The 25,178-nt window shown below is 32.7% G+C and overlaps 1 protein-coding gene and 1 long non-coding RNA gene across 5 annotated transcripts in view; one reads left to right on the forward strand and one right to left on the reverse strand.

The window, feature by feature from the left end:
* The window catches only part of LOC123681927 (DNA fragmentation factor subunit beta), a 36,210-nt gene extending 15,548 nt beyond the window's left edge, over positions 1 to 20,662 (forward strand). The window contains exons 3-7 of one of the 4 annotated variants that reach the window (XM_045620296.1): positions 5,385 to 5,536; positions 11,350 to 11,629; positions 12,134 to 12,572; positions 13,918 to 14,056; positions 14,114 to 20,662. In XM_045620296.1, the coding sequence (XP_045476252.1) occupies positions 11,627 to 11,629; positions 12,134 to 12,572; positions 13,918 to 14,056; positions 14,114 to 14,513 (981 nt within the window). In that variant the 5' untranslated portion in view covers positions 5,385 to 5,536; positions 11,350 to 11,626 and the 3' untranslated portion in view covers positions 14,514 to 20,662. Of the gene's footprint in view, positions 1 to 5,384; positions 5,537 to 11,349; positions 11,630 to 12,133; positions 12,573 to 13,917 lie in introns of all 4 variants that reach the window. The other 3 variants (XM_045620295.1, XM_045620293.1, XM_045620294.1) reach the window with 3 other exon arrangements.
* Positions 10,615 to 24,807, reverse strand: LOC123681929. The gene is made up of 2 exons (XR_006747736.1): positions 21,807 to 24,807; positions 10,615 to 10,915 (listed from the first exon to the last, which is right to left on the reverse strand). It is a non-coding gene; the product is annotated as an uncharacterized LOC123681929 (long non-coding RNA).
* Positions 24,808 to 25,178: the final 371 nt, after the last annotated feature.

A 25,178-nucleotide genomic window follows, 5' to 3' on the forward strand; every position in this document is an offset into this window, starting at 1 on the left:
CGATACCTATTTATCGAATTAAATTATTGTTTGACTAATGAATCATCAAAAAATAATGGGAATTCAATTGAAAATATTTCACTCATGAAATGTATTTATTTTGAAAATATATTCGGCATATTATACGACTATTTTAAAATAATTAAAATGTGATAGAGAAGTATCATCAGTGTGCCCTGAAAAAAAATATATAGAATTTCAGAATACATGTCCAAATATTTCTGAGGAATTTTTCCAATATTGTGTAAAGGTACCTTAGATTTGAAGACAATGTATCTTTGGCACAATTCTTGTGAAATGCCAAATAAAACAGATGTCACATATGAAAGATATATATACATATATAATCTGTATCCCATTTGATACCTTTCGGTGTATGGGTTTCATTATCTACATTTTCCAACTTAACAATAACTTAAGAATAATTCTAATTTGATTCAATGAATTTCTTCCATTCTGTCCTATTTGATGTCATCATCTCAGCTTCCCTGACGCTTTTCCCTCTTTTCTTTATTTCCTCCTCTACCATATCCTCCCATGTTTGTTGCGGTCTCCCCCTTTTTGCCTTTTTCTCGACTTTTGCCTCCCATATTTGTTTGATTGGTCTCTCCTCCTCCATACGATGTAAGTGTCCCCACCATCCCAACTGCCTCTCACCCACAAACCTTTCCAATGATTTTATCCCCAATTCACCTCTTATGTCGTCATTTCTCCTTCTGTCCATCCTTGTAACCCCCTTCACTCCTCTCAAAAATTTCATTTCTACTGCCTGTAGTTTACTCCTCATTCTCCTTGTTGTGTTCCAAGTTTCACATCCATACGACAGAACAGGTCTGAATATCGACTTAAACACGGTCATTTTAGTTTTCTCTTCGACTTCAGTTCTTCTTAGGAATTTCCTATTAATTGTGTGGTATAATCTGCCGGCTTTTTCAATTCTCTCGTTAATCTCCCTTTCTTGGCTTCCCGTATTTTCTATGTTCACTCCTAAATATCTGAAACATTTCACTTTTCAACTTCCTCTCCCTCAATTTCCAATCTCCAATCATCCTCCCGTTCATCGTTCACTTCCATCACTTTTGTCTTTCTTCTATTTATTTCCATCCCATATTTTCTCAGTATTCCATTCCATATATCCAAATTTCCCTGTATACTCCTCCTTGTTCCCGCCATCAATACGATGTCATCCGCAAAGGCACATTCTGATATTACAACTCTTCTTAAGTTCTTAAAACCAATTGTAAGCTTCTCTGTTCTCTCCTTTGCTTCTCTGATTATCTCATCCAAAAACAGTATAAACAATGTCGGACTCAGCACTCCACCCTGCCTCAGTCCCTCCTTTGTCTCAAATAACTCCGACTTCATATTTCTGACAATAACACAGTTCAAGCTTTCACAATAAACACTTTTAATAGACTCCACCAAATTTCTGTTTATCCCTCTTGTTTTCAATATATCCCACATTTTCGATCTACTAACCCTGTCAAAAGCTTTCACCAGATCTATAAATACAAAATAAGCCTTTCTTCCACTTCTTTTCATCTTATGAATGGTCTGTTTCAGAGTGAAAATGTGGTCTTGTACACTTCTCCCTCTCATAAACCCACTCTGAGCTTTATCTAGTGTGTCCTCTGTGCTTATTTTTAGTCTACTCTCCAATATCGCTTCGTATACTTTGAGAGCTGTACATAGCAAGTTTATACCTCTATAATTATCACATTTCTTTCTGTCCCCATTCTTGTAAGCTGGTACTATCATCGCCATTTTCCAATCTTGTGGTATTTCTTTCGAATTCCATGCTTTCTGACATATTTCCCTGAATACATTTATACCTTTTTCTCCCATGTTCTTCATCATTTCCGGTGTAATTCTATCGTATCCTGCAGCTTTTCCATTCTTGACTCTTCTGAGAGCTACCTTAACCTCTTCAATGCTTATCAAGTCTTCCCCTTCGTCCTCCCATCGCTTATCTTTTTTTTGTGTATCTACTTTTTTGACTTCATTTCCCTTCAGTAATTCAATGAAGTGTTCCTTCCATCTTTCCATTATTTCCTTCTCTCCCACAAGCAATCTGTTTCTTTTACACTTGATCGATGTATTGTCAACCTTCTCCCCCTTCCTCATATTTTTCATGACTCTGTAAAAAAGCTTTCTATTTTCCGTGTAATTTTTCTCCATTCTCTCTCCAAAATCTCTCCATGTTTTCTCCTTTTCTTCCAATGTTACTTGCTTAACTCTCTTCCTTTGTTCTTTATATTTCCGATAATTACATGCATTTCTATTCTTTAGATATTCCTTCCACAATATTTTCTTCATTTTAATTTGTCTCTTCAAGTTGTCACTCCACCAGGCTGTGCCCCTTCTGTTTCTCCCAATTTTAACACTACCACACACTCTTTTTGCTGATTCCATTAGTATATTCTTGAACCTTCCCCATACTTCCTCCACTCCCTCCTCAACTCCTATTTCCACCCTAGTCATATTCTCTTCTACATCTTTCCTGTATTCTTCTGCTACACTCATTTCTCTCAGTTTATAGCTTTTTATATTTTCATATCCTTCATTAAGTTGCCTATGTTCGACCTTCTCTTTTCCTTCACTCATTATCTTTGCTACAAGCATATAATGGTCACTTCCTATTTCCGCTCCCCTGTGCACTCTTACATCTGCGATGTCCCTTCTATTATCTCTTTTTACTAAGAAGTAATCTATTATTGATCTATCGTCAACGTTATGTCCATGCCTTGTGTACCTATGTACATCTTTATGCTCAAAGAATGTATTCGAAACTATCATATTATTCATCCTGCAGTACTCAATAAGTCTTTCTCCGTTGTTCGTTTTCTTTGTTTCTCCATATTTACCGACGATCCCATCTCTTCCTCCTCCTATTCCAACCCTGCTATTAAAATCTCCACACACCACGATTTTTCCCCTGCATTCCTCTGTTACCATGTTCAATTCTTCCCAAAATTTGTTCTTATCCTCCACCTTTGCGTCTTCATTTGGTCCATATGCTACTATTATGTTCCACAACTCGGATTTTTCTCTCCTCAGACGTACCTTCAATAGTCTCTCCGAACATACCTGCCAGTGTTCCACATATTTTCTCCAATTCTTGTCAATTATGCATCCCACGCCTGCCGCTCCATGTTGTTCATATTTCACTCCTCCGTAAATCATTAAATGATCACCCCTCATCACTTGCTCTCCTATTCCTTTCTTCTTTGTTTCTGTCACCGTTAATATTTTTATCTCATACCTCTCCAATTCCTGTATTAGCTCGTCCTCTCTGCCTTTTATACCTCTCACATTCCAGGTTGCCAACTTCCAGTTATCTCTCCCTTTTTTCTCTTTTACTTCTCTAGTTTCCTTACTCATTTCTTCCATTTGTGTTTTCCTATACTCATATTCCTTTCCTCGCTTTGTCTCCATCTTAATAATCAGCCGTCCTTTATCTATCCCTATTGGTTTTTTGAACTCTGACCCAGGTCAGATTTCTTCAGAACTTCTTGTTCCTTTACACCTTGTTCTCTTTCATCCCATACAAAAACCTTCTCTTCTATGAACAATTTTCTGTATCCAACCCTCACATTCTTCCCTCTTTTCTTCTCCTCCTTGCTTATTTCCACAATCTGATTTTGTATCTTCCTCTCCTTCGCTGTCAGATCGTTATCAATAAAGATATCTTTTCCCTTTAACATTTGTTTCTTTCTCATTATATTCTGTTTCTGTTCCCAGCTTTCAACTTCAGCAACTATCATTTCATTTTCCTTTCCTCGATTTATTTTATATGCCTTAGCTATGTTTACCTTTATCTTCAGCTCCTCATTGATGAATTTTTCGATCTTTTCCCTTTCATTTCCATCACTTGTTTTTAATTTTTTCACAACTATATTATTCTTCCTTTTCAGTCTTTCTTCTCGGTCTACTTTATCCTCCAAATTCCTTATTCTACTTTCTAGTTCTCTCTTTTCATTTTCCCACTGACATTCCCTAACCTGCATTTCCTTCCTCAATTTATTCATCTCTAATTTTACTTCCTCCGTATTTCTTCGCATCTCCAATTTCATCTGCTCCATCATATTCTCAAACATTGCCTTCAAACTCTCGACTTCCATATCTTTTCCCTTATTTTTGATGTTGGGTGACCTTATTACCTTTTTTGACTTTGCGAAAATATCTTCCTCTTCTTCTTCACTTCTACTTCTTTTGTAATCGCCCTTGTTCATTAGAGATGTCGAGTTACAACACTCTCTTCAGAATTCACAAATCTCGTTCCGCTACCTCTGTGCGTCGAGAGCACGGTTGCGCCGCCGCCGGTCCCCTACTCGATTCCCGACCCGATACTCTCGCTAGCGCTTCAGTTGCAGAAAACCTATGATTTCAATCTCTGTTATTGTTTAGTTTATTTTAACCTCAATCTTTTAAGTCTATATTTTCCTTCTTTATATTCTTACTATGAAATATCTCATCAACTGCCTTTATCACCACCTGAGAATTCCAGCTTTCTCTCACTTCTCCACACAAGTCTTTTCAAATTCACTCACTTTTCCACCAATTATCGCTTTCTTGACACGACCGTACTTATCGGTTTGGCGCCAAGATCTGTGAAAAAATAAATAATATGAAAGATCACATTTCAATTTTGTTAAAACTAAAACAATACACTGCTTGATCGTTAAACGATCTGATCTTTGATCACTGTAAATAGATTGTACTGCTTCTACTATTGTATCTTATAGTTTCATATTATTGAGACCAGTAAAAAAAACTGTTCAGAGCACTATCTGTTGTTATCAGATCACACAAAGAAGATACTTCAGGAGTATTCACTTGCACTTCGAAATCCTTGAAAGTTTTAGGCCCATTATAATCAGGCTGACCCTGAAGAAGCTGTAATAGACCTTGTGTAGCTTCGATTTCTTCACTAGAGCATTCTTCAGCAATAAGTTTTTCTTTGTTGATATTTCTTTGATTCAATCTTTCAGATCTACTACTAGAACATTCAGGTTCTTCCTTTGTGGTAGTGGATCCAACAGAAAGATTTCTGGAAGGCACAGCAGTCTTTTTCAAACATTCTTTCTGTGTAGAACTGGAATCTGTAAACGATTATTATTATTATTATTATTATCCCCATAAATATAATCTAAAATTCCACGTGCTGTCAGTGTTTACCTCGATAAAATAATCATCATCGATAAAATGCAGAGAACATACTTTCATATTTCTTGTCACTGGTTTATCGATTTTTAGTTTCAGTTGCCAAGCTTTTTGTCGATCCATCAGCACTTTACTCCCCAATTTCCCTTCCATCCAAACACGATATTTATTACCAGTTTGAGGGAAAGCATGGAACTTGATATTTGACCTTTTTTTCCCAGGAAGAACACTGAGGAACTGAACAATAGCGATTTGAACGACTCAGAACTATTGAAATGATTCAAAAAATATATAAGTATTTATAGAATATCACACAAAAACAAAGCAAAATACTAGAACCTCAGAGGAATGAAAAGGACTGACTACCTCTCAGGTAAGAGCCATAGCAAACCATGGCAACATTTATAGTTACTCTGATTGTCACCAGGTGGCGTAGCGCTTATCTTGATTCGCCTTTAGTCAGCGTTGACTTTCCGAACTCGCCTTATGCTCCTTCCTGGTATTCTATGTTCTAAGGATATCTATGATCTTCACATAACCATTTTTTGTTAATCTATGCACATAACCAAAATTTAGGCAAACTGAGAAATTTCCGTAATGATTTAATTTCTTCACAATGCCAGTTTCATGCAAAATCTGTCTGTCGAAATTCCCTTCGAAAAAATTGCTCGTTCAGCATCATCTAAAGAATCATTCGAGGCAAGTACGATGCACAATATGTTTTTTAAGGTACTCTTCTTTGAGGCTGCTAATTCAACATTACAATGAAAAACACTCCAAACAAAGAATTGCAAAGCAGTTAATCAAATATTCTTCGCATTGTACAGTTCGGCCTTTTAGCTGGGTAAAAACTAAAAAAAAAATTGAATCTCCCAAACAAGAATTAATTGATACGCAGAATGTTGAAAGGTTATATATTGAGGACAACATACATATCTCTTATGGAAATAAAGAAATAACTATTGAATTGTGCAGTGATGATGAAGAATCATTGGAATTGAGTATAGAAGATATACCTCCTGTTTCTGAAAAGGATGAATGTATACCAAAAGAGAAATTTCCTTTGAAAGCATTCATATTTGATAATAATGCTAATTGTATGTTAGAAGTTATAAAACCTAATGAAAAACTTCTACTTGTTCCAGAAAAATCTAAAGAAAACAAATTGAAAAAGAAAGGAATAAAAAATAAAAAAATAGTCAAAAATTATAAAAAGTTTCGCTTAGAGTTCATGAAACCTAATTGCCTTAAATCATTAGATCATAAGACAGGGGAATTTTATATCTGTGATTGTAGTCAAAAAGCAGAATCAGATGTAGAAAAAGAAGATATAATAATGGTTACATCTGATACAGAGTCCTCATCAGATAATGGAAAATATTCATTTTATCCAATTCTTGACAAAAAATTGTACTGCGCTGTTTGTGGAAATGGGTATAAAACGAAAAGTAAATTAATAGAGCATAAAAAACTGCACAATTTTCATTGTCAAACTTGTGGTACTTACTACCTCACACAAAAGCAATATACTGAACATATAAAAAATCATGTGCATATCTATTGTTGCCATGTTTGTAATCTAGAATTTATTCACAAAGTGCCTTTAGTACATCATCTTAACTTGCATCAAGAACAAGAAATTATGAGGAATGTCATAGAGATGGAACAGAATTACAATCATTATTTGATAAATTTCAACTCTGAATCATATGCAACTAGCATAAATAATATAACTTCATTCTTAGCACAGGGTTGTGATTATAAATATAGCCATGTTCAATTTTACAAAATAAGATGTCATTTATGTTTCATGGATTTTTTCAAATGTGACTTTCAACAGCATTTGAAAATGCATTATTATTTTAAAAACCAAAGATCCTATTTTTCAAACTCTGTAGATTGTTCCTATCTATAGGGAAGTAATAATCTTTTGATTGACGGATCAATCCAATACTGCCAATGAACAAGTCATACAAAAACAGTTTCAAATTTCTATTTGGGGTAACTATAATGCTTAATGGTTTTAAGTTTGATTTTTTATTTACTGAAATTTTCTGTTACCTATTATGTAAAATTTGGTATCAGTTCCAAAAAATTTATGACTTCAATATTATAATCTTTGGTTTCAAATTACGGAAACAATTATTTAAAAAATGGTGAGCTTTAACTGATCACAATTTTCTAAACCTATTGGAATCCCCTTTTTTTTAATTTTGCTAGGTGATATGATTTTCATTTGGGAATTCAATATAACAGAGTTTTGTTTATTTTTAAAGCTTTCCAATGAATCTACTGTGATAGAAGTGATATTTTTTTTTATTACCTATGTTTAAGTTTATATATTTTGTTAATAAACGGTTTGAAGCTAATTTTGAATATAGTTTTTTTTGGATTTACTTCATCAAATATTATGAAGAGCATTCGAATTGATTTTAATTTCAAACTATAACTTCGTTACGGGCGTTCCTTTCAAGAGCAGACCGCTATATATTTGAAATATATATGTATATTAGGGCTGGGAATCATGAATGAATGATTTGAATATTCGAATAATTGCATTCTGCATTATTCGAATAATCATGAATATTCACTGAATAGTTGAATAATCAATGACTACTTTTCTATTCATGAATAATCAGTGAATAGTCAAGTATTCACTGAATAGTTGAATAATCAATGACTACTTTTCTATTCATGAATAATCAGTGAATAGTCGAGTATTCACTGAATAGTTGAATAATCAATGTCAACTTTTCTATTCATGAATAATCAGTGAATAGTTGAGTATTCAATGAATAGTTTTCTATTCAGTGAGTAGTTGGATATTTATGAAGTTACGAATGAAAGTTTGAATGATCACTTGACTCACTATTCAGGAATGATTAAAACAAGGTTTTGTGATTCACTACGGACAAATCGTTTTATTAATATTAAAATTACTGGAAATTACATAAAATTGAAATTGATAGATACAATTGAATTGAAATTATTCATTTAATAGTAGTAGAAAAAGGTATTCAGCCAAAGAAAAATTAATAAAATTTGGATTTCATCAATGAAAAAATATAAAAATGGAATATAATATTCTAACATATGAATTTAGCAATAAAGAGTTCTCATAATAATAATATAAGATTCTACATTCGAAAATGTAACCTTGCCTTCCTATTCCTTATGCATTGCTATTTCTAGACATTGTTCTATTTCAGTGGTCAAATATTGTTTTATGTATTCTGAATTGCGAACCGACGAATCTTTATATTCTTTTAAATCTATGGTCTTAAAATGTACACACATCGACTGAAGTAACATCCTTCCCTAACAAAACTGAATCAGAAAACAATTTTTTGAAAATTCCGTATAATTGATCACGAAGTGTATTCTTGAAGAATTGAATGTTCTCAGAATCCGCTTCATCATTCTTTTTGTACCTCTAGACCTGTGGAGGTTCTATGTAGATTGTATTGTCCCAGCGAAGGTTTTACTGCGTCTATATTTAAGGATCTATTGTATTTTGTACGTTGTCATGTGATAAAAAAATCTCTGTATTTACCAAACGACAATTTAATTATAAAAATAGGACAATTTTTTCGGTAACACCAGAATACTCCCGACTTTTCCAGGAATAACGAACGTTTGTACATTTATGCATCAGATTATAGTAAACTTTGTTCAATATTACCTGTTCGTTAAATAGATCTGTTAAATATTTATGCATATTTTTTGCTAGATCTCAAAGAAGGTCTAGTCCAATCATGGGTCACTATGTTTTTTGAGTAGAATATTCGAATAAGTATTAACTTAATAATCATTGAATATTTTTTAATATTCATTGGATAAACATTTATATCATAAGAGCACAGAAAATATTCGATTATACACCGACTCACGAAAGCGAAACTCGACTGGTGTTTCGCGAAATACGTCGAGTGAAGGAGGTTCGTATAATCAAAATATAAATTAAATTTTTAATTTCTTATTTATTAATTGAACTATAATCGTAGCGCTGCCTTTTGCAAAATTCAATGACATTTCACTGAGCTTGACTTTTATTTTTTTGGCGAACGTCCAATTACGTTACTGTGGAAATGATCGTAATAATATGCTCTATTAGTGATGACGTCACACACTGCCATTTTAGTTCTCCTGTCAGTGTTCGGAATCCAAACAAACAAATTGTCATTGAAATTAGTACGTTGTCGTTGAAGAAATTGGCTTATTTTGATAAATAAGATTATTTAAGGAACGATTTTACTATTAATTGATAGACAGAAGGAACGAGATAAATGCCGTAAGTTCGAACTTGAGGTTCAACTAATAAACACGGCTTTTTACAAAATCTGGGGAATGATATAGGATTCAAAGTTACTGGTATTAACCTCGTTCCTTCTGTTTATCAATTAATACTGAAACCGTACTAATTTGAATGACAATTTATTTGTTTCGATTCCGAACACTGACAGGAGAACCAAAAATGGCGGTGAGTGACGTCACACTAATAGAGCGTATTCCTTCCTTCTTTAGGGGCGAAAATGAAGTTTTCTAGTAAGATAGTAGAAAATAGTAATTTTTCGGCAACCGTCCGGGAAGTGCTCACTTCCCGGACGTTTTTTCTCTGAGAGAGTAGCATTTCCCGGCCTAGTCCGGAAAGTACGTACTTCCCGGACTAGGCCGGAAAAGAATCATAGAATCCATAGCAACCGAGATAACGGCTGACAGTTCATATGAAATTAGTTGTCAAAAATTTGCATGTTTTTTGATCGCAATCGCAATAAAATTTGGAAAGCAGCAGCGATAGTGTTATTTTACATGGTTGCCGAAAAAAATATTGTACGCAACACGCCCGAAAATGGTTTTTTTGGACTCACAGACTTCCAGGACGAGCGTAAGCGAGTCCTGGAATTTTGTCTATTCGTCCAAAAAAACCCTATTTTCCGGACTTGTTACGTAAAATATATTTTTTATTATATCGCAACTTAAAATGAGAATGATTTTCATATATTTTTATCAAGTGAAAATTGTTATATTATGTTATTATTGAGTGAAGATGGTCATTCTTTCAAATGTTTGGTTGGAATATTCAATTCAATCATAGTATAATACTATGATTCAATATAGACTAACTCTTAAATATAACCACTTAAAGATTCAAAATGAAAGTATACTGCTTAGTAATTACCTATTTGTGTTGTTCTATTTTATTACTTTGACTCTCGACAACCAAAATTCTAAGTACGAATATTATTGATGGTAGAATGAAAAATCGTTTTCACAAACAATTTTACCGTTTGAATAGAATCAGTTATGTCTATTACATTTCATTCTTCAATTTTGTATTACTTTCAACTAGTTTAGTTCAAGTCATTTATCATAATTTGATAATAGTAAAATCTTTCAAAAAATAGTTTCCGGATTATACAGGCAATTAAAAAAAAGAGAGTCTATGAAGAATTGTATTCATTAAGTTTTTATTGCTATTCAAAATACATTATTACAATAAATGATTTAAAGAAATGGCCCGACTTTAGCCTATCAGCGCAAGAGGAAGAACATCTTCGCACGCTCGCAGTCGGATTTCTCACTCTCCACTAAGGAGGATATTCACTCATCCAATCATATAATATCCAGGATATTGAAAAATATCAGGATTGAGCTCTTCCTCTTCTTAGTTCTAAACTCCTGCAAATCTTGAAATTTATGGATCTTCTTCTCCTTATCTCTCCAAGGATCAGTTATGATACCTTCATTTTTCCTGAAAAATACATATTATAATGTTATAAGTTGTTGTTCTCATACGTTAAAAGTAATTTTCAACTAAATATAACAATTCAAGATACCCCTTTTCAGCCTTTCAGTGAACAACAATAATCAATACGAAGGGACTTTATTTTTCCATAACTTCATTTATAGCAACTTTTTTCTTATTGTATCAGAAATATTCATTTATGTGTATATGTATAGCTAATTTAAAGGTTTCAGTAAGCATATTTATTATTTATATAACTTAGTTGTACGTTGTACTACTTGCACTTAACTACCTATATATGGGTTAAATTTGGGGCAAGGTTATCGCAGAGAGAGAGCTACTGATGCTTTCTATTGATTTTCCGACAACGAAAGTATATAAAAGAAGTTCAGATGGCAATGACATTGACCTATTGACTTACTTCCGTTTCCTACTTTCAGAGTAAACCCTTATTTTCCATTTTACCCCCACTTGTATCTCCAATCCACCCTTAAATAAGTGGAATTGCGGAATTACCAGGGCATTGCAACCAAGAATACCTACAAGAACGTTGTTAGTGAATTATTGGTTGCAGTATGTGAAATAACGAAAACTTCATTTCATATTTCAATATTCAATGGTATAAACTTTAAAGATAAACATTGGACGTTGTTCGATTGTTAGAAGTATTAACAGAAAACAAAACATTTTTTCCCTTGATTTGTTTGGACTTTCGATATGGTAAGTGTTTTTTTTTTATTGAAATCAGTGTATCCATTAATTTAGAAATGTTCAAGTTTTTTAACTTGAAATTTACCTTTTACATTAATATCAATGAACTGTATTATATGTAAAATTATTTATTTCTCTATAGTATCAAATGATTTCACCAATATTAATTAAACATAAGGAATTTATATATTAATAACAAAAAAGGCTTTATTTTTCTCGAAAATCAAGTAGAATAGGGATTCTACTTCCATTTATTTCATATCATCAGAAAGATATAGCACATATTAATATTTGGCAAAATTAATATTTTTCCAGTTGTTTAAACCCCATTCTTTTTAGATGTATACATTGAAACATTGCGGTTCTTTTTTGCTGTTCAATATTTGAATAATGAGAAATTAGCTATTTGAATTTCATACCTATATATAAGTACTGTTAGTTTTGAGATCTGGGTTTGTTTTGAGTATTATGTGATATCTGTTATATTTAACTGATTTCATTGAAATTTTACAGAATATGACTGCTTCTGCTAAAGGATTCAAGGTAACAGATGCTAATCGGAAGATAAGAGTGGGTGTAGCTGCCAAAGACTTGGAAGAACTGAAAGTTAAAACTATTATGAAATTCAAATTGAAGTTGACTCCATCAGAAATAGAATTTCAACTTCCAGATGGCACTTTTGTAGAAACAGAGGATTACTTGCAGACTCTTAAACCTCAAACTCTGCTCATTTGGGTGAAGCATGGAGAAATTGCTCAGACAGATTCTGAAATTCTGTACAAAACTATAAGAGAAGTGAATAATGAATATCTTACAGCAGGCGAGAAAGTACAGGAGTTTTTTAGTGAGAATATGAAAAGTAAAGTTTACAAATTGGCAGAGTTATTGAGAGGAATCGATGATGATAAGTCTAAGTTTTCATTAAAAAGTGAACATCCTGAATGGTTTGAGGGTAAATATTCTATTCATTGATATTACTAAAGTTCTAAATATTTTTGAAGTGCTGTTCAAACATGCAATGCAAAGAAGTGGAATTTGAAAAGATCTACACAGTTTCAACCAGGAAAATATCAATAATTTATTTTCCATACTCAATATCATAAATATCATTTCAAAACCAAGCTCTCTCCACTCTCCTTCCTTTAACAGTTATCTACCAGTATTCTCCATTGTTTTATTAATAGCTATATTTTGTTATCTGTGATAGAGTGATTGGCAATACTTATGAATCTTCTTTCCTCTTTTTTTAATTGTTCAGTTGGCTGCCAAACTGGCAGCTTGTCAAATTGAACAAGTGAAAGTAGACACAAGTTCAATTTGGCTAGCACAAGATAAGTTGCTCAAATGGCTTGTGTACATAAACTGGCATTAAAATTTACCCACCGGGAAAAATATAGGAACGGTCAAAATCTCAACGAAATTTGTTGTTCGTTTTCTCTTGAGCAATTATTTTTTTCGAATAGTTGCTGGATTCCTCAGGTGCTCAACTATTTAGATGATGTCCTCATTTACTTCCTTTTTTGTTATATGCAGGGATGAACAAAACAAATTTCTTTAGAAAATCCTTGGAGTGATTTGTTGACAGACAATACTATTTACAAGCACTCACTTGTTGCATCCTCTTTTCCAAACATTTCTTCTTTTTTATTTCCAATTTTGCGGGTGTGTATATATTCTTTTATTAGGCAGATTTTCACATATTCTTCGGGGTATGTCAAACATGAATTTCAAAGTCATAAACAAACATAATTCTTGATAGAATGTATTTCATACAAAGATTTATGGCGATTATACATAATAGAGAGTCCCCTCGACGTAAAGTGGCTGTGGCTCTTTGTCATGCTCTTCAATAATACAATAAATTATTAATATATAGTAATTCTTTCTACCAATTAGGACTAGCCGAATGAGGACAGTACATATTTTGAATTTGGCTGGCCGCATTCAGCCAGTCCCAATAATAAAAATAATTAATGCATATTGGAAATTGGCATTACAATGGTTGTTAAAGGTATTTCACCGTTTTCTTATTAGAGCGACACATACAATTTTGCATAACTAGAAAAAAGTAACATCTTGCTCTTTATTTCTTATGAGGAATAAGAATTACATTATTTAGGATATTGAGTTCAGCCTGCATAATTATTAATATTAATTAATTGATTAATATTATCTCACCTAAGCCTATCTTAGTATTAATTTTTAATGTGGCTTCAAACTATTCTTATTTGTAATGACCACTTTTACCTATTAATTTTTATGTACATCATTGACAATCCGACTATTTACATTATCAGGGTTAGATACAAATGCAAAAACAAAAGAAGACTTCATGTTTCGAAAGGCTCAGGACCGCATCAGAACTTTCTTCTACCGCACAAGAGAGGAGCTCAGAAAACGAACGGAATTACCTCAAGATAGACTTCAGTTTTTATTGTTAGAATTGAATAATAGACTTAAATATTCTAAGTACAATGGGCATTATTTCGACAGGAGGAAATGGGATGGAGACGGCGTCCTAAAATCTCTATGCAACAAAAATGGTACTTTTTCCTGCCAAGGAAGATGGGATAAGGAAAAATGTTTGTATGAAACTTCACACCAAATCAACCCATACAAAAGTAGAGAGGAAAGGATTATTTTTCAGTGTTGGAATTTGGATCACGTCAAAGAAAGGTCCAGAAGTATCTTACCTGCTATTTGTGAAGCATTGAAACATAAAAGTGCTACAGAGAACGGTAAAAAATTGGAACCCTTAAATGATGAAATAATTCTAGATGCCATGAGTATTTACGAAGATTTATTTACTACAAAAAATCTTAAACTTGTACATATCGTATGTCATGATAAAGGAGCACATAGTAAAAAGGCTGGACCTTATTTTTTAATCTGATAAGAATGACTGAGATTTTTTCAGGTGTTCACCAAAACAAATCTGATTATTAACAGGTTGATCTCAACTAGTTTGAAGATTAGAAATAGAAGATACAAATTTTTATATTTGAATTAATTAATAATATCTTTAAATTGAGACAGTTCACTTAGATGTTCATATTTAAAGAATACAAGAATATCTACATTTCTGAATTCTATTTGAATTTTATAATTCAATTACTTTCAGTTGACTTGAGAAATTTCGCTCGAAAACTATCTCATTTTGCTTTATATTACTATTTGTTAGAAGCACTTTGTCTATTAACAACAAATGATGAAAACTCAAATTTATCACAGGTAACCCCAGAACAGTCTTATATCAGACTTACTAACCTTTTAAGAACAAGAAAAACTTTAATCATAAATAAAGAATTTTGATTAACTTAAACATCTCACTTAAACGGTTGTTTCTTCACTTCGTGATTTTATCAGGTATTGCCAGCGCTGGCACTAAGGTATGATATGGTGGGGCAGCCGCCACTCTGTGAGGGACGGCTTTTCCGCCACGTTTGGCTCGTTGAATTCTAATGGTTTGCTTCTTTCCTTATTAATGATCAATGAATTTGCTTAATAGAAAATTATTTAAAGCACAAATGAACCTAAAATAGCGGAGATATTGATGACTTAGGATTTGAAAATCGAGAAGATCATACATAAACACTACATTGAATCCTTCAAAAACAAAGCTGGAATTTTGTCTCTATAATTAATTCCTTGAAGTTTTATAACAGTCTGCCAACATTTTATCACATGATCCAAAATGAAAAAGTCTTTAAAAATAGAATACGAAAACTGGTCTTGGAATGCGAACCCTATAAAATTCAAGAATTTTTCGAACACTACTACTCTCTCAAGAACTTATATTGATTGGATTTATTTTTCTTTTGTATGACGTATTTTCCTTTTATTGTACTCAATAATTGTGATCAAATGAAAAAACTATTACTATTACTATTAAATTCGCGAAATCTGGTCTTCACTTGATGGTATTCCATTCGAATAAAATAAAAACAATTAATTGCAATTCCACAAAAAAATTTTGCCACACTATGAGTTCATACGGTATTTACGATTCCGAATCTAACAAAGAGAGTGGAAGCATTAGGTATAATCACTTTTGGTAAGGAAAAAATGTTTGGTTTCCAATTTCGAAATTTGTACTCGCAAAATATATTTCAGACCATCCTGAGTAGCTTTGATTTCATGTCTGTATGTACGACAGTCCGTGTGGCCACACATTCTTCAACAATTATTATCCGAATTTAATGAATTTTGATTGGTTATTAAGTTTGGCCGTAGATATTCCCATACTAATATCAGATTAAGAATTATCACATGAAGACTTCGCATGCGCAAACTTGAAATTCTCAGAATTTCTATACATATATCTCCTTCTAATTGTTTGATGTTAATGAAAATACATATGGATATTTGAATTGGTAAAAGTTCCTTTGAAATTTTCAGGTCTTTTGCAAACTTGAAATTCTACTTGTCTGGTTTTGGTCAAATTTGGTTTGGGTTTTTGATATTGGACATTAAAAATACTGCTGAATATAGGGCTTGCATTGCGTATGAGTAAATCGGAACTTTCAGAAGCTAAAAGAGTTGACTTTTAAAAAGTGAAGAATGAGGAAGCATTGTGCCTTATCTATTGGCAGATTTTTTGTCAATTTATATTAGGTAAATCTGAAAATATTGCTGTTGTGATGGTTCAGAGGATTCTTGAAAGAGATGCTAAAAAATTATTTGCTTCATGCTCAAAAACTGACTGGCCTTGTTCTTGATTATACATTTTAACTTTTAATGGATAAATAAAGATCATGACTTACATAGTTACTGTTAATCATGGATAAAACGAAAAAAAAAACGAGGTTATTGGAACTTGGTGCCGATATTACCAAATCATCTGAACATTTTCAACAAAGAAAATAATTTTTTAATTAACTGTAAACATTTCTTGGAGACCACAAATGCAAGTAAAAAGCAGTTATGGTTATTTCAATCTTCAGATTACTTCGGAATATGTTGATCATTGAAAATGTTTGAGCTGATATGGATTGAAATCCATATCAACTCAGTTATCAACTTAGTTATTCAATGAATTGAATAACTAATAATTGTTCTGAAATCTAACCTCATCCAAAAAATTTGAGTGCTGATTCTCACCTAGCATCACCTGTGATTTGTGATTAAGAAGTTCGCACAAGTAGCTTTATGAAATTCATTGGAATGATATTGATGTGTTTTGTAGATTTAATTTTTCAAGGAAACTTCTTAGGAACACACCCTTCTTTTGTTAATGTGACACTCTGGTCAATGATATTAATATTTTCATTTTGTTCACATGAAATTCTAAGGCTTCAAATTGCTAGTACAAAATACCTGAAAAAATCTCATTGAGAATTACATTGTACCCCAACTTCGATGGGTACAATGGAATTTCATTTTATATGTAAGATCTCGTTTTTAATAATGCTTAGAGAGTAGGATGATGAATTTGAATAATCAACGATGAGATATAGTGAATAAAATTTATGATACTATGAAACGGTGAGTACTTCAAATGAGGATTCGATAAGTAGGTAAATATAAAGGAAAAATGTGAAATTCTTGTTCCAAATAGAAAACAAAAAAGAAATGAACTATATTTATTTTCTTGATCACTTGAATTCCATTTGTTTCTATCACGATCAACTGGACAAGTTATACCAGGCCTTGCAACAGTGGTGCTCCATTTCTCCTTTTTCGTTTCTCACAATTGCAATCTCTCAAGTTATTCTAATCGTTTATTCAAATGTTTTTCGTAACTACTGAGGAACAAAGAATCAGATCATACCTACTGAAATTCTACTATATTCCATTTAAATTATATTGGCAGTTGGGTTTATTATGCCCTACAACCTATTTCTCTATTATTCCTGGCTGCATTGATTTGAATGAATTTCATTCTGAACTGCAACTACTAATTCCATTGAACTTTAAAAGCTCAGATAACTAATGTTCGCCACTCACGAAGCGTTTTTTCGAGCGTTTGGTAGCAGGCGTTCAAGAGATTCCGGTCGGGCAGTCAAGTTCATTCTCTGATTTACAGTCGTGCGGTCGTGTCCCGAGCTGCCCGACTGGAATCTCTTGAACGCCTGCTACCAAATGCTCGAAAAAACGCTTCGTGAGTGGCGGGCATAATATATCTTTATCATCATTGCATAAAGATTAGTAGAAGGAGAACCGCAGTTTCGTTCAAATAATTTTGAAATTAGATGACGCTACCGTCGAATGATTCTTCACAGTAAAGTTAAAGTTTATCGTAAACGATAAAAAACAGTACGAGAACAGAAAACTACATATTTTTATATTTGTGCCTGTATGTACACGCTAATCTATGAAATACTTTAAGGATTCATTTGCGGTTTTCGAATTGGGCGAAGATAAGCTTAGAGCAATAAAGCTTTAAGCAATTAAGTTTTTTTCGTTGGAATTGGATGAAAGTAAAAAAAGTTATAGTCATTAAAATATAATGTTTTAATGAGCAAAGTCGTGTGCACATACTAGTTTTGAATAAACATAAAAACTAAATTTCAACTAGGTCGGACCTATCGGAAACAGGGTCTCCTTTTTTGATATTTGTCTGAATTTTCTATGAATAATCATAAAATTTTTATTGCGTCACCAAAAGGTGACGCAAGCTGGGATCAAGCTGGGAATTATTGATTTGACTTCACCCACAAAATTTAAACTTGGTCGAATCTTGTTTTTTTTATATTCTGCACGAATTTGCTATGGTTTTCTTATAGTATAATTTTTTTTTTTACCTCCAAATACATAATTCTAATTGTAGTTGAGAAAATAAAATTCCGAAATTATTGGGTATGAATTTTCCCCATTAACGAACCTGACAACGAGATTCGAGTAATCATGTTCACGGAAGGACATAATTGAATTTGGTCCTATTTTTCTTGTTATATGAAGTTCATTTCTCCTTTTCTCAAATACTGTATTTTGCTATGACAAATAAATTATTGATTGATTGAATTTGACTCCAAATTATTCATCAGTAGATCAAATAAAATCGTTTGAGAACAATATTGGCAAAAAACTCAGAATTCTAGACTTTCAATTGGCGTGAGATGTCTAGAAATGCTAGAGTGTCCACTGATTAGATATATACTGAATTGACCAGATATCTATGCTTAATTCAGCAGGGTGCTAACTTTTTCAAGAGGCAGTGGTCACATCTTCACACATTCAAGACAAACCTATGTTACACTGAACTCTTGAATGATAAATTTGTTGTCAGGAAAATCAAAGGAATTTTTTTTTCAAATATTGAAATAACGTTTATCTCTTGCTCTAGCTAGCACTACCTAAATGTTATAGGTGAAGTATATAAATGATTTATCAGAAGGTTGACAAGTTGATTAAAATCAATTGTGTGGTAGAAAAATTTTTCCCATTTTTATATTTCTGAAGTACTCATCAGTTTCAACTTTCACTGAAACGTAGAATAAGTGTGATTTAAAAAATCAGACGACAAAAAAAGATTACTAAACTAAATTGAACTATAGAGATAGACTGAAAAATTCTAATTTTGAAATTTAAAAGATAATACGCTGATTGTGAGGTACCTAATAAGTATGTTGATAAATCAGTGATTTAGTACAACAATATTAGTAGTAATGTTAATATTAAACAGGGTTACTGATGCAAATTTCGATTTGTGGAATTTACTGCCATGTGTACGCATAATCATATATTCTTTCATAAGATATATTTTTTTAATTAATTCAAGGTTTCAGATATGTTGATGAAGAACCTAACGGCAAAAATGTCTTTAGAATTAGAAAATTAAGATCAATGTTACAATCTCAACTATTGAAAGTAACTTTAAGATTAAAGTAATTGACAGAAATAGATAATTGAATCAATAAGTATTGGAAGATTTTGAATAGGTATATAGAATTTATGCAAATTATAAAATGAATATTTGCTTGAATTTACTGCGATGCTTGTTCCTAACATGATATAGCAAGTGATAACTTAGATGAGTTCACAAATAAATTTTAAAAAACACAATACAATTTGATGTTTATGTATATACTAAATCTATTGATATGTTTAACAAAAACAGTTGAATCTTCGTGAATCTGTATGTATTTGATGAGTGGACTAGATAATGCTAAAAGTGAATTTCTGTTGGCAGGTAAATAGGTGAACATGATATAGTAATAGATATGCTTGAAATAGATTTAGGATGAAGAAAGCTCATTTTTTCAAAATGGATGGAACATTTAGAGAACGAGATAAATAATGAGTGAAATGGCCAAGGAAATATTTCAAATAAATAGTTGTGATTTTTCGAAAAGTATTCTGCAGTTTTCATTAACAATTTTTTGTAGTATCGTAGTGGTCTTATCAATATTTTTTTTTCACTTATCGCTTTTTTGTAAACAGAAAGTTCATGAATTAAGAATATACACAATTATTGATAGTCAATTTCGATATTTCACCCTATAGAATAATTGCATTGAGTAAGTGGTAAAGAACATCTGAAAATCCACTAAGGCGTTACGATCATTTATATTTGTAAATTTTAAGACAGAAAGATTACTGATGAAGCTGGAATGGTATGATATTGTTGATATTATTGTGGTAACTCCGCTAGCTCGAGAGTTGGCACCGTACGCTGAGCAAATCTCGGTATAACGGCAGCGCTTGGGACATAAACCCAACCGTAAACTTCCCACGCTCGGCTCTGGAGGTGGTAGGTGATATGACATTGACCACTAAGTTGTCATACTGATGTTTCAATCAGTGGTCCCGGGATGAAACACCGCAATTCTCCGAGAGTGACCATAAAAATTGGTTGAGAACGCCTTGTCAAATGTTTAACTCTGTACTGTGGAAGTTCTAGAACTTTTATGTATATGCATGAAAATTTAAATTTTATATATTTTTGAAATAGTGGCAAATTAACCTTTGACTTGTCGTTGCTAACAACATAAATAATGAAGCTGATTTTTAGTTATCTATCTTTACCCAAAGAATTTCGTTGAGAATTGTGTCCAATTTACTGTAAAAAGGTTTAGTCAAATAAAGCAAAAATTCAACATATGTGTTGTTTTATTCAATTTCAACTGATAAATCAAAACAACATTATTAGTTAAAAATATCATCGCAAATTTTGACAAAAACAATTAAGTGGATGTTGGACCTAAAATACGAGACGTTGCATTTAAATAGTAGTCTTAAAACTGTTGCAATATATTATTGATGTATTAAAGCTAACTGTAGAATCCGTAGAGGCGAATAGAACTATAAAAATGGAGTACTTACATTATTAATTGTGGGTCCCGAAAAGTCGATGTAATAATACTTACCATCAATTTGAAATCAATGCTTTCTAGTATTTGAATGTATTATTATTGCCAATATTCTGTTATTAACATCTAAAGTAACGTTTTTTTAGTGTAATTTCCTTTCTCGGTCTCTGTAGGCTATAAGAAACGACTTACTTTTTCTAATACAGGTTTTTTCAATAAAAGGTTTCATTTTGAATAGCCCGCTATCTGGACAGCTATGACTTTTGAAGATGTCAGCTGTCATCTTATTTTTTGACATGTAAAAACTACGCCATTACTCAAAATAGAACGATATTCGCTTCAATAACGCATTGAAATTTTTAAAATTCACAACAAAATTGGTGAAAATTGTGCAGTTACAGTTAGTAAATTTAAAAAGCACTTTTTGGCCGTTGTGAAGCACCTTCTCGGCTGGCAATAGTGGAACTGGTGACAATTTTTGAGTAGTTGAGACAAGTTAGTACTCGAAGTATGCATTGCTCAAAAAAACTGAGAATAAATAAATAAATAAGCTCGTTGTGTTGAAGGAAGCCTAGGTTTCTCGATTTCTCGTCGATCCTCGAAATCAGGCATTTCACAAATTATATTACATTGTACGATGAATGATGATAAGACCTATGTATATTAATTCGGTGATCTTTAACAGGTTTCTAGGACAGGGATATATTCACAAAACCAACTTTCTGTAAAAAAGGCCAACTAGTTTCGACTTTATTTCAAAGTCTTCATCAGGGCTCTGAAATGGAACAACAAGAACTACAATCAAATACAGATGCACGAAATTACAACATTAAAAGTTAAAATCTTATTTTTAAAATCTTTACAAACATATAAATTCAGAAAGTCAGGAAACATGTTAGAAAAATATCGTGTTTGAACTAGAGTTGTCGACTTACATTTTCACTTTGTGTGGTTCCGTTGTCAACAATTAAAATGTTGGAAACGATAACAACTGCTTGCATAAAGGACTTTTAAAAAACTGAGGTTAGCATATCAGTTGTTTATGGAGTTTGCGCGTTTAATCTTGGTTGTGTCATGAACGGGTTGGTCAGAGAAAGTTGATCAATCGTTCACTTATCTCCGGTTGAGATGCTCTTTGAACCCCTGGAAGAGCGGTTTTCCAGAGGTCTCGGAGAATTAATAATTATGTAAATTCACTAAGATGTTATGTGAGTCCGGCCCGTCGCTTCAATGGACAGGTCTTTTTAGTTGACCTTCTTTCTCTAGGGACAGGATTAGTTTACTGGGTCAATAAGAGTCGATTTAAATTTTAAGACTAAATATAATTGTTCAGGTTCCAAGTACCTAAAAAACTTTCATTTTTCTTTCTTTAATTTCAGACTTAAATTTATTTTAGTTAATTTTGGTTTGTGGAATGAGAATGTTTTGTTGGAAGAAATTCAAGTTTTATTTCAATTTTTCGCGCGCATGTGTTGGTCAAATTTAATACCATACCTGCAGCGAACACATGTGGAAGAAGCAAGAGAGAAGTTTTGAGTTTTGGGTTTTCGATGTGCTGCAGAGAGAAAATATAAAATTTCTACAATTACCAGTGATTTCGACATTGTTAATGATCAGGATTGTGCCTTAAAATAGCAGGATAATTGAGGTTTACAAACAATCAGTGAAGGTAGGTCGATTTGACCAGTACTCGATTTATTTTCATTATTTTTTATACAGTCCATTAAATTCATAAATACGCCTCAGTCGGCGACATTGGTCCAATCAGAGCCGAATTTTCTTTTAATAGACGTTCTCATTTCAAAATTCCATCGTTTCAAATTGAAAATATTCATTTAATTTTGTTTTGCATTTGATAAGCAGCGGAAAGAGCATCAGAACTCTGTCCCATATTTCTCTTATCATAACTGCACATCTGTTTCATGTTATCTTGAATATTTTCATGATCGTCGTCAGTACGAGAATTTTACGATTGTTTTCATCCGGAAAATAAATTGTTTTTCATTTTTCAGACAATTTAATTTTATTTGCATACAAATATTTTGGTGAAGAATAAATATATTGAGGATAGACTCATTATATCATTGTTTTCTTTTTTTATTATCACGTCTTTGCAGAATATCGAATTTTATTCATTCATTTCGATAAAATGAGTGTCAATAAATTGAAACAAGCAAAAGCCTTGCGCCAACTTCAAATAGATGAAATCTTGGAAATACTAGCGCTCGCCCAACTTGCTGTAACTGATCAAAGTTTGCACGTTCGATTTAATTTGCGGTGTTCCAATTTAGATGATATTCTCGAAGAATTTAAAACAATGCATAATTCGATTATCTCCATTTTGTCAACAATCTAAAATCCAGATATGATCGCTGAAAAGGAGATAAAAACTAGCTTTATGCATAATTTCTTTACTGTCAAGACCATTTACACTAATTTATTCAACGAAGAAACCTCCTCGAATATTGATACAACGTCAACAACGCCAAATGTCAAGCTTCCAAAAATTTCTTTACCGACATTTGATGGAAGTTATAAGAATTGGCCTACTTTTTTCGACATTTTTAATAGTTTGATTCACACAAATTCCACCTTATCAGATATTGATAAATTTCAATATTTACTCAGTTCGTTGTCTTCTGAAACGAGAAATCTTCTGAAGGGATATCAGTTAACAAAAGAAAATTATCAATTAGCTTTCGAAACGTTAACTGAAAGATATCAAAACAAGAGGCTTTTAGCAAATTCTTTTTGGAAGGAAATATGTAACGCACCTAAACTAACCAATGAGTCAGTGGATGGTCTGAGAAATTTATTAGCAATATTTTCGGAGAATTTAACAGCTTTGAAAAATCTTAATTTGCCTATTGAAGATTGGGATTTTATTCTTTTTCATTCGCTCATACAGAAATTAGATATAGCAACAATTAAGAGATTTGAGCTGCAAGAATGTTCCACAGAAATTCCTTCGTATCGTGCTCTTTATAAATTTCTCAAAAATCAATGTATTTCTTTAGAGTCACTTAAGTTCTCGGTTTCACAACGCGTGAATGCATCATCAAGTGATAAGCCTTATGAAAAAAGTTCAACATTTCTTACTCAGTCAAATTCGCCGAACAAATTTTCATGCAGCTATTGTAATGCTAACCATTAAATTTATAAATGCTCTTCTTTCCTCAATGAACCTCCATCAGCAAGATTGCAAATCGTTAAAGACAAAAATTGGTGTATTAACTGCCTTCATTCGGGACATAGAGTATCGGGGTGTTCGTCGAAATCTACTTGCCGTCATTGTCATAAGAGTCATCACACATTGTTGCATTTAGGGACAATTGATCCATCTCCTGAAACAATTGATCCTTGTAATGAAATTCCATCTACTTCCATGGTATGCCGCTCTCAAGTGTTAACAAACATATCTGCATCGCCAGCTACTGTGTTGCTAGCTACTGCGCGGGTTGAAGTCTTAGATGCTCGAGGTCAATATCAAAATATTCGCATTCTTTTAGATCCAGGCTCCCAAACGAATATAATCACACAAAAATGCGTAAAAAGGTTAGGACTTGAATGTTTTAAAACCCCTCTTGCTATCTTTGGCCTTGGTGAAACATCAGCATCTGTTTCTGATTCCATAACATGTACAATTCGTCCGATAGGGTCCATAAATCCATCTTACACTATTGATGCAGTCGTATTGCCGAAGATTTGTTCTAATATGCCTAACAACTTTCTACCCTACCATGAGTGGTATTCTCTTTCTAATATCAAACTGGCTGACCCAACCTTTCATTCTCCTGGTCCAGTTGATATGCTAGTAGGAGCAGCTATCTTTCCTCTCATTCTGAGAACAGGTCGTTTGCCAGGTAATCTGAAACAACCTTCTGCGTTACAAACTGTATTCGGTTGGATATTGATGAGAAACACCTCTAGTCCATCAGCTCTAGCTCTTTTCACTTAACAGCTAATTCTGTAATTGACTCAACGCTTAGACAATTTTGGGAAATTGAAGAAATTCCTAAATCTGAAATTTTTTCACCAGATGATGCCCTGTGTGAGAAGATATTTGACGATAATTACTCTCGTGATTCAACAGGTCATTACACGGTTATGTTACCCTTCAAAGAAGGGATAAACAAATCCTTTGGAGATACATATACCATGGCCTTGCGACGTCTGTTTTCACTGGAACGAAGATTCAAAACCTCTCCTGATTTCTATAACGAGTACAAGTTGTTCATGAAAGATTACCTCGATTGTGGTCACATGACTTTACTCCCAAATGCCAGTCCATCTGTTGACGAATATTA

The sequence above is a fragment of the Harmonia axyridis genome, chromosome 6 (assembly GCF_914767665.1).
Source record: "Harmonia axyridis chromosome 6, icHarAxyr1.1, whole genome shotgun sequence".
NCBI lineage: Eukaryota > Metazoa > Arthropoda > Insecta > Coleoptera > Coccinellidae > Harmonia > Harmonia axyridis.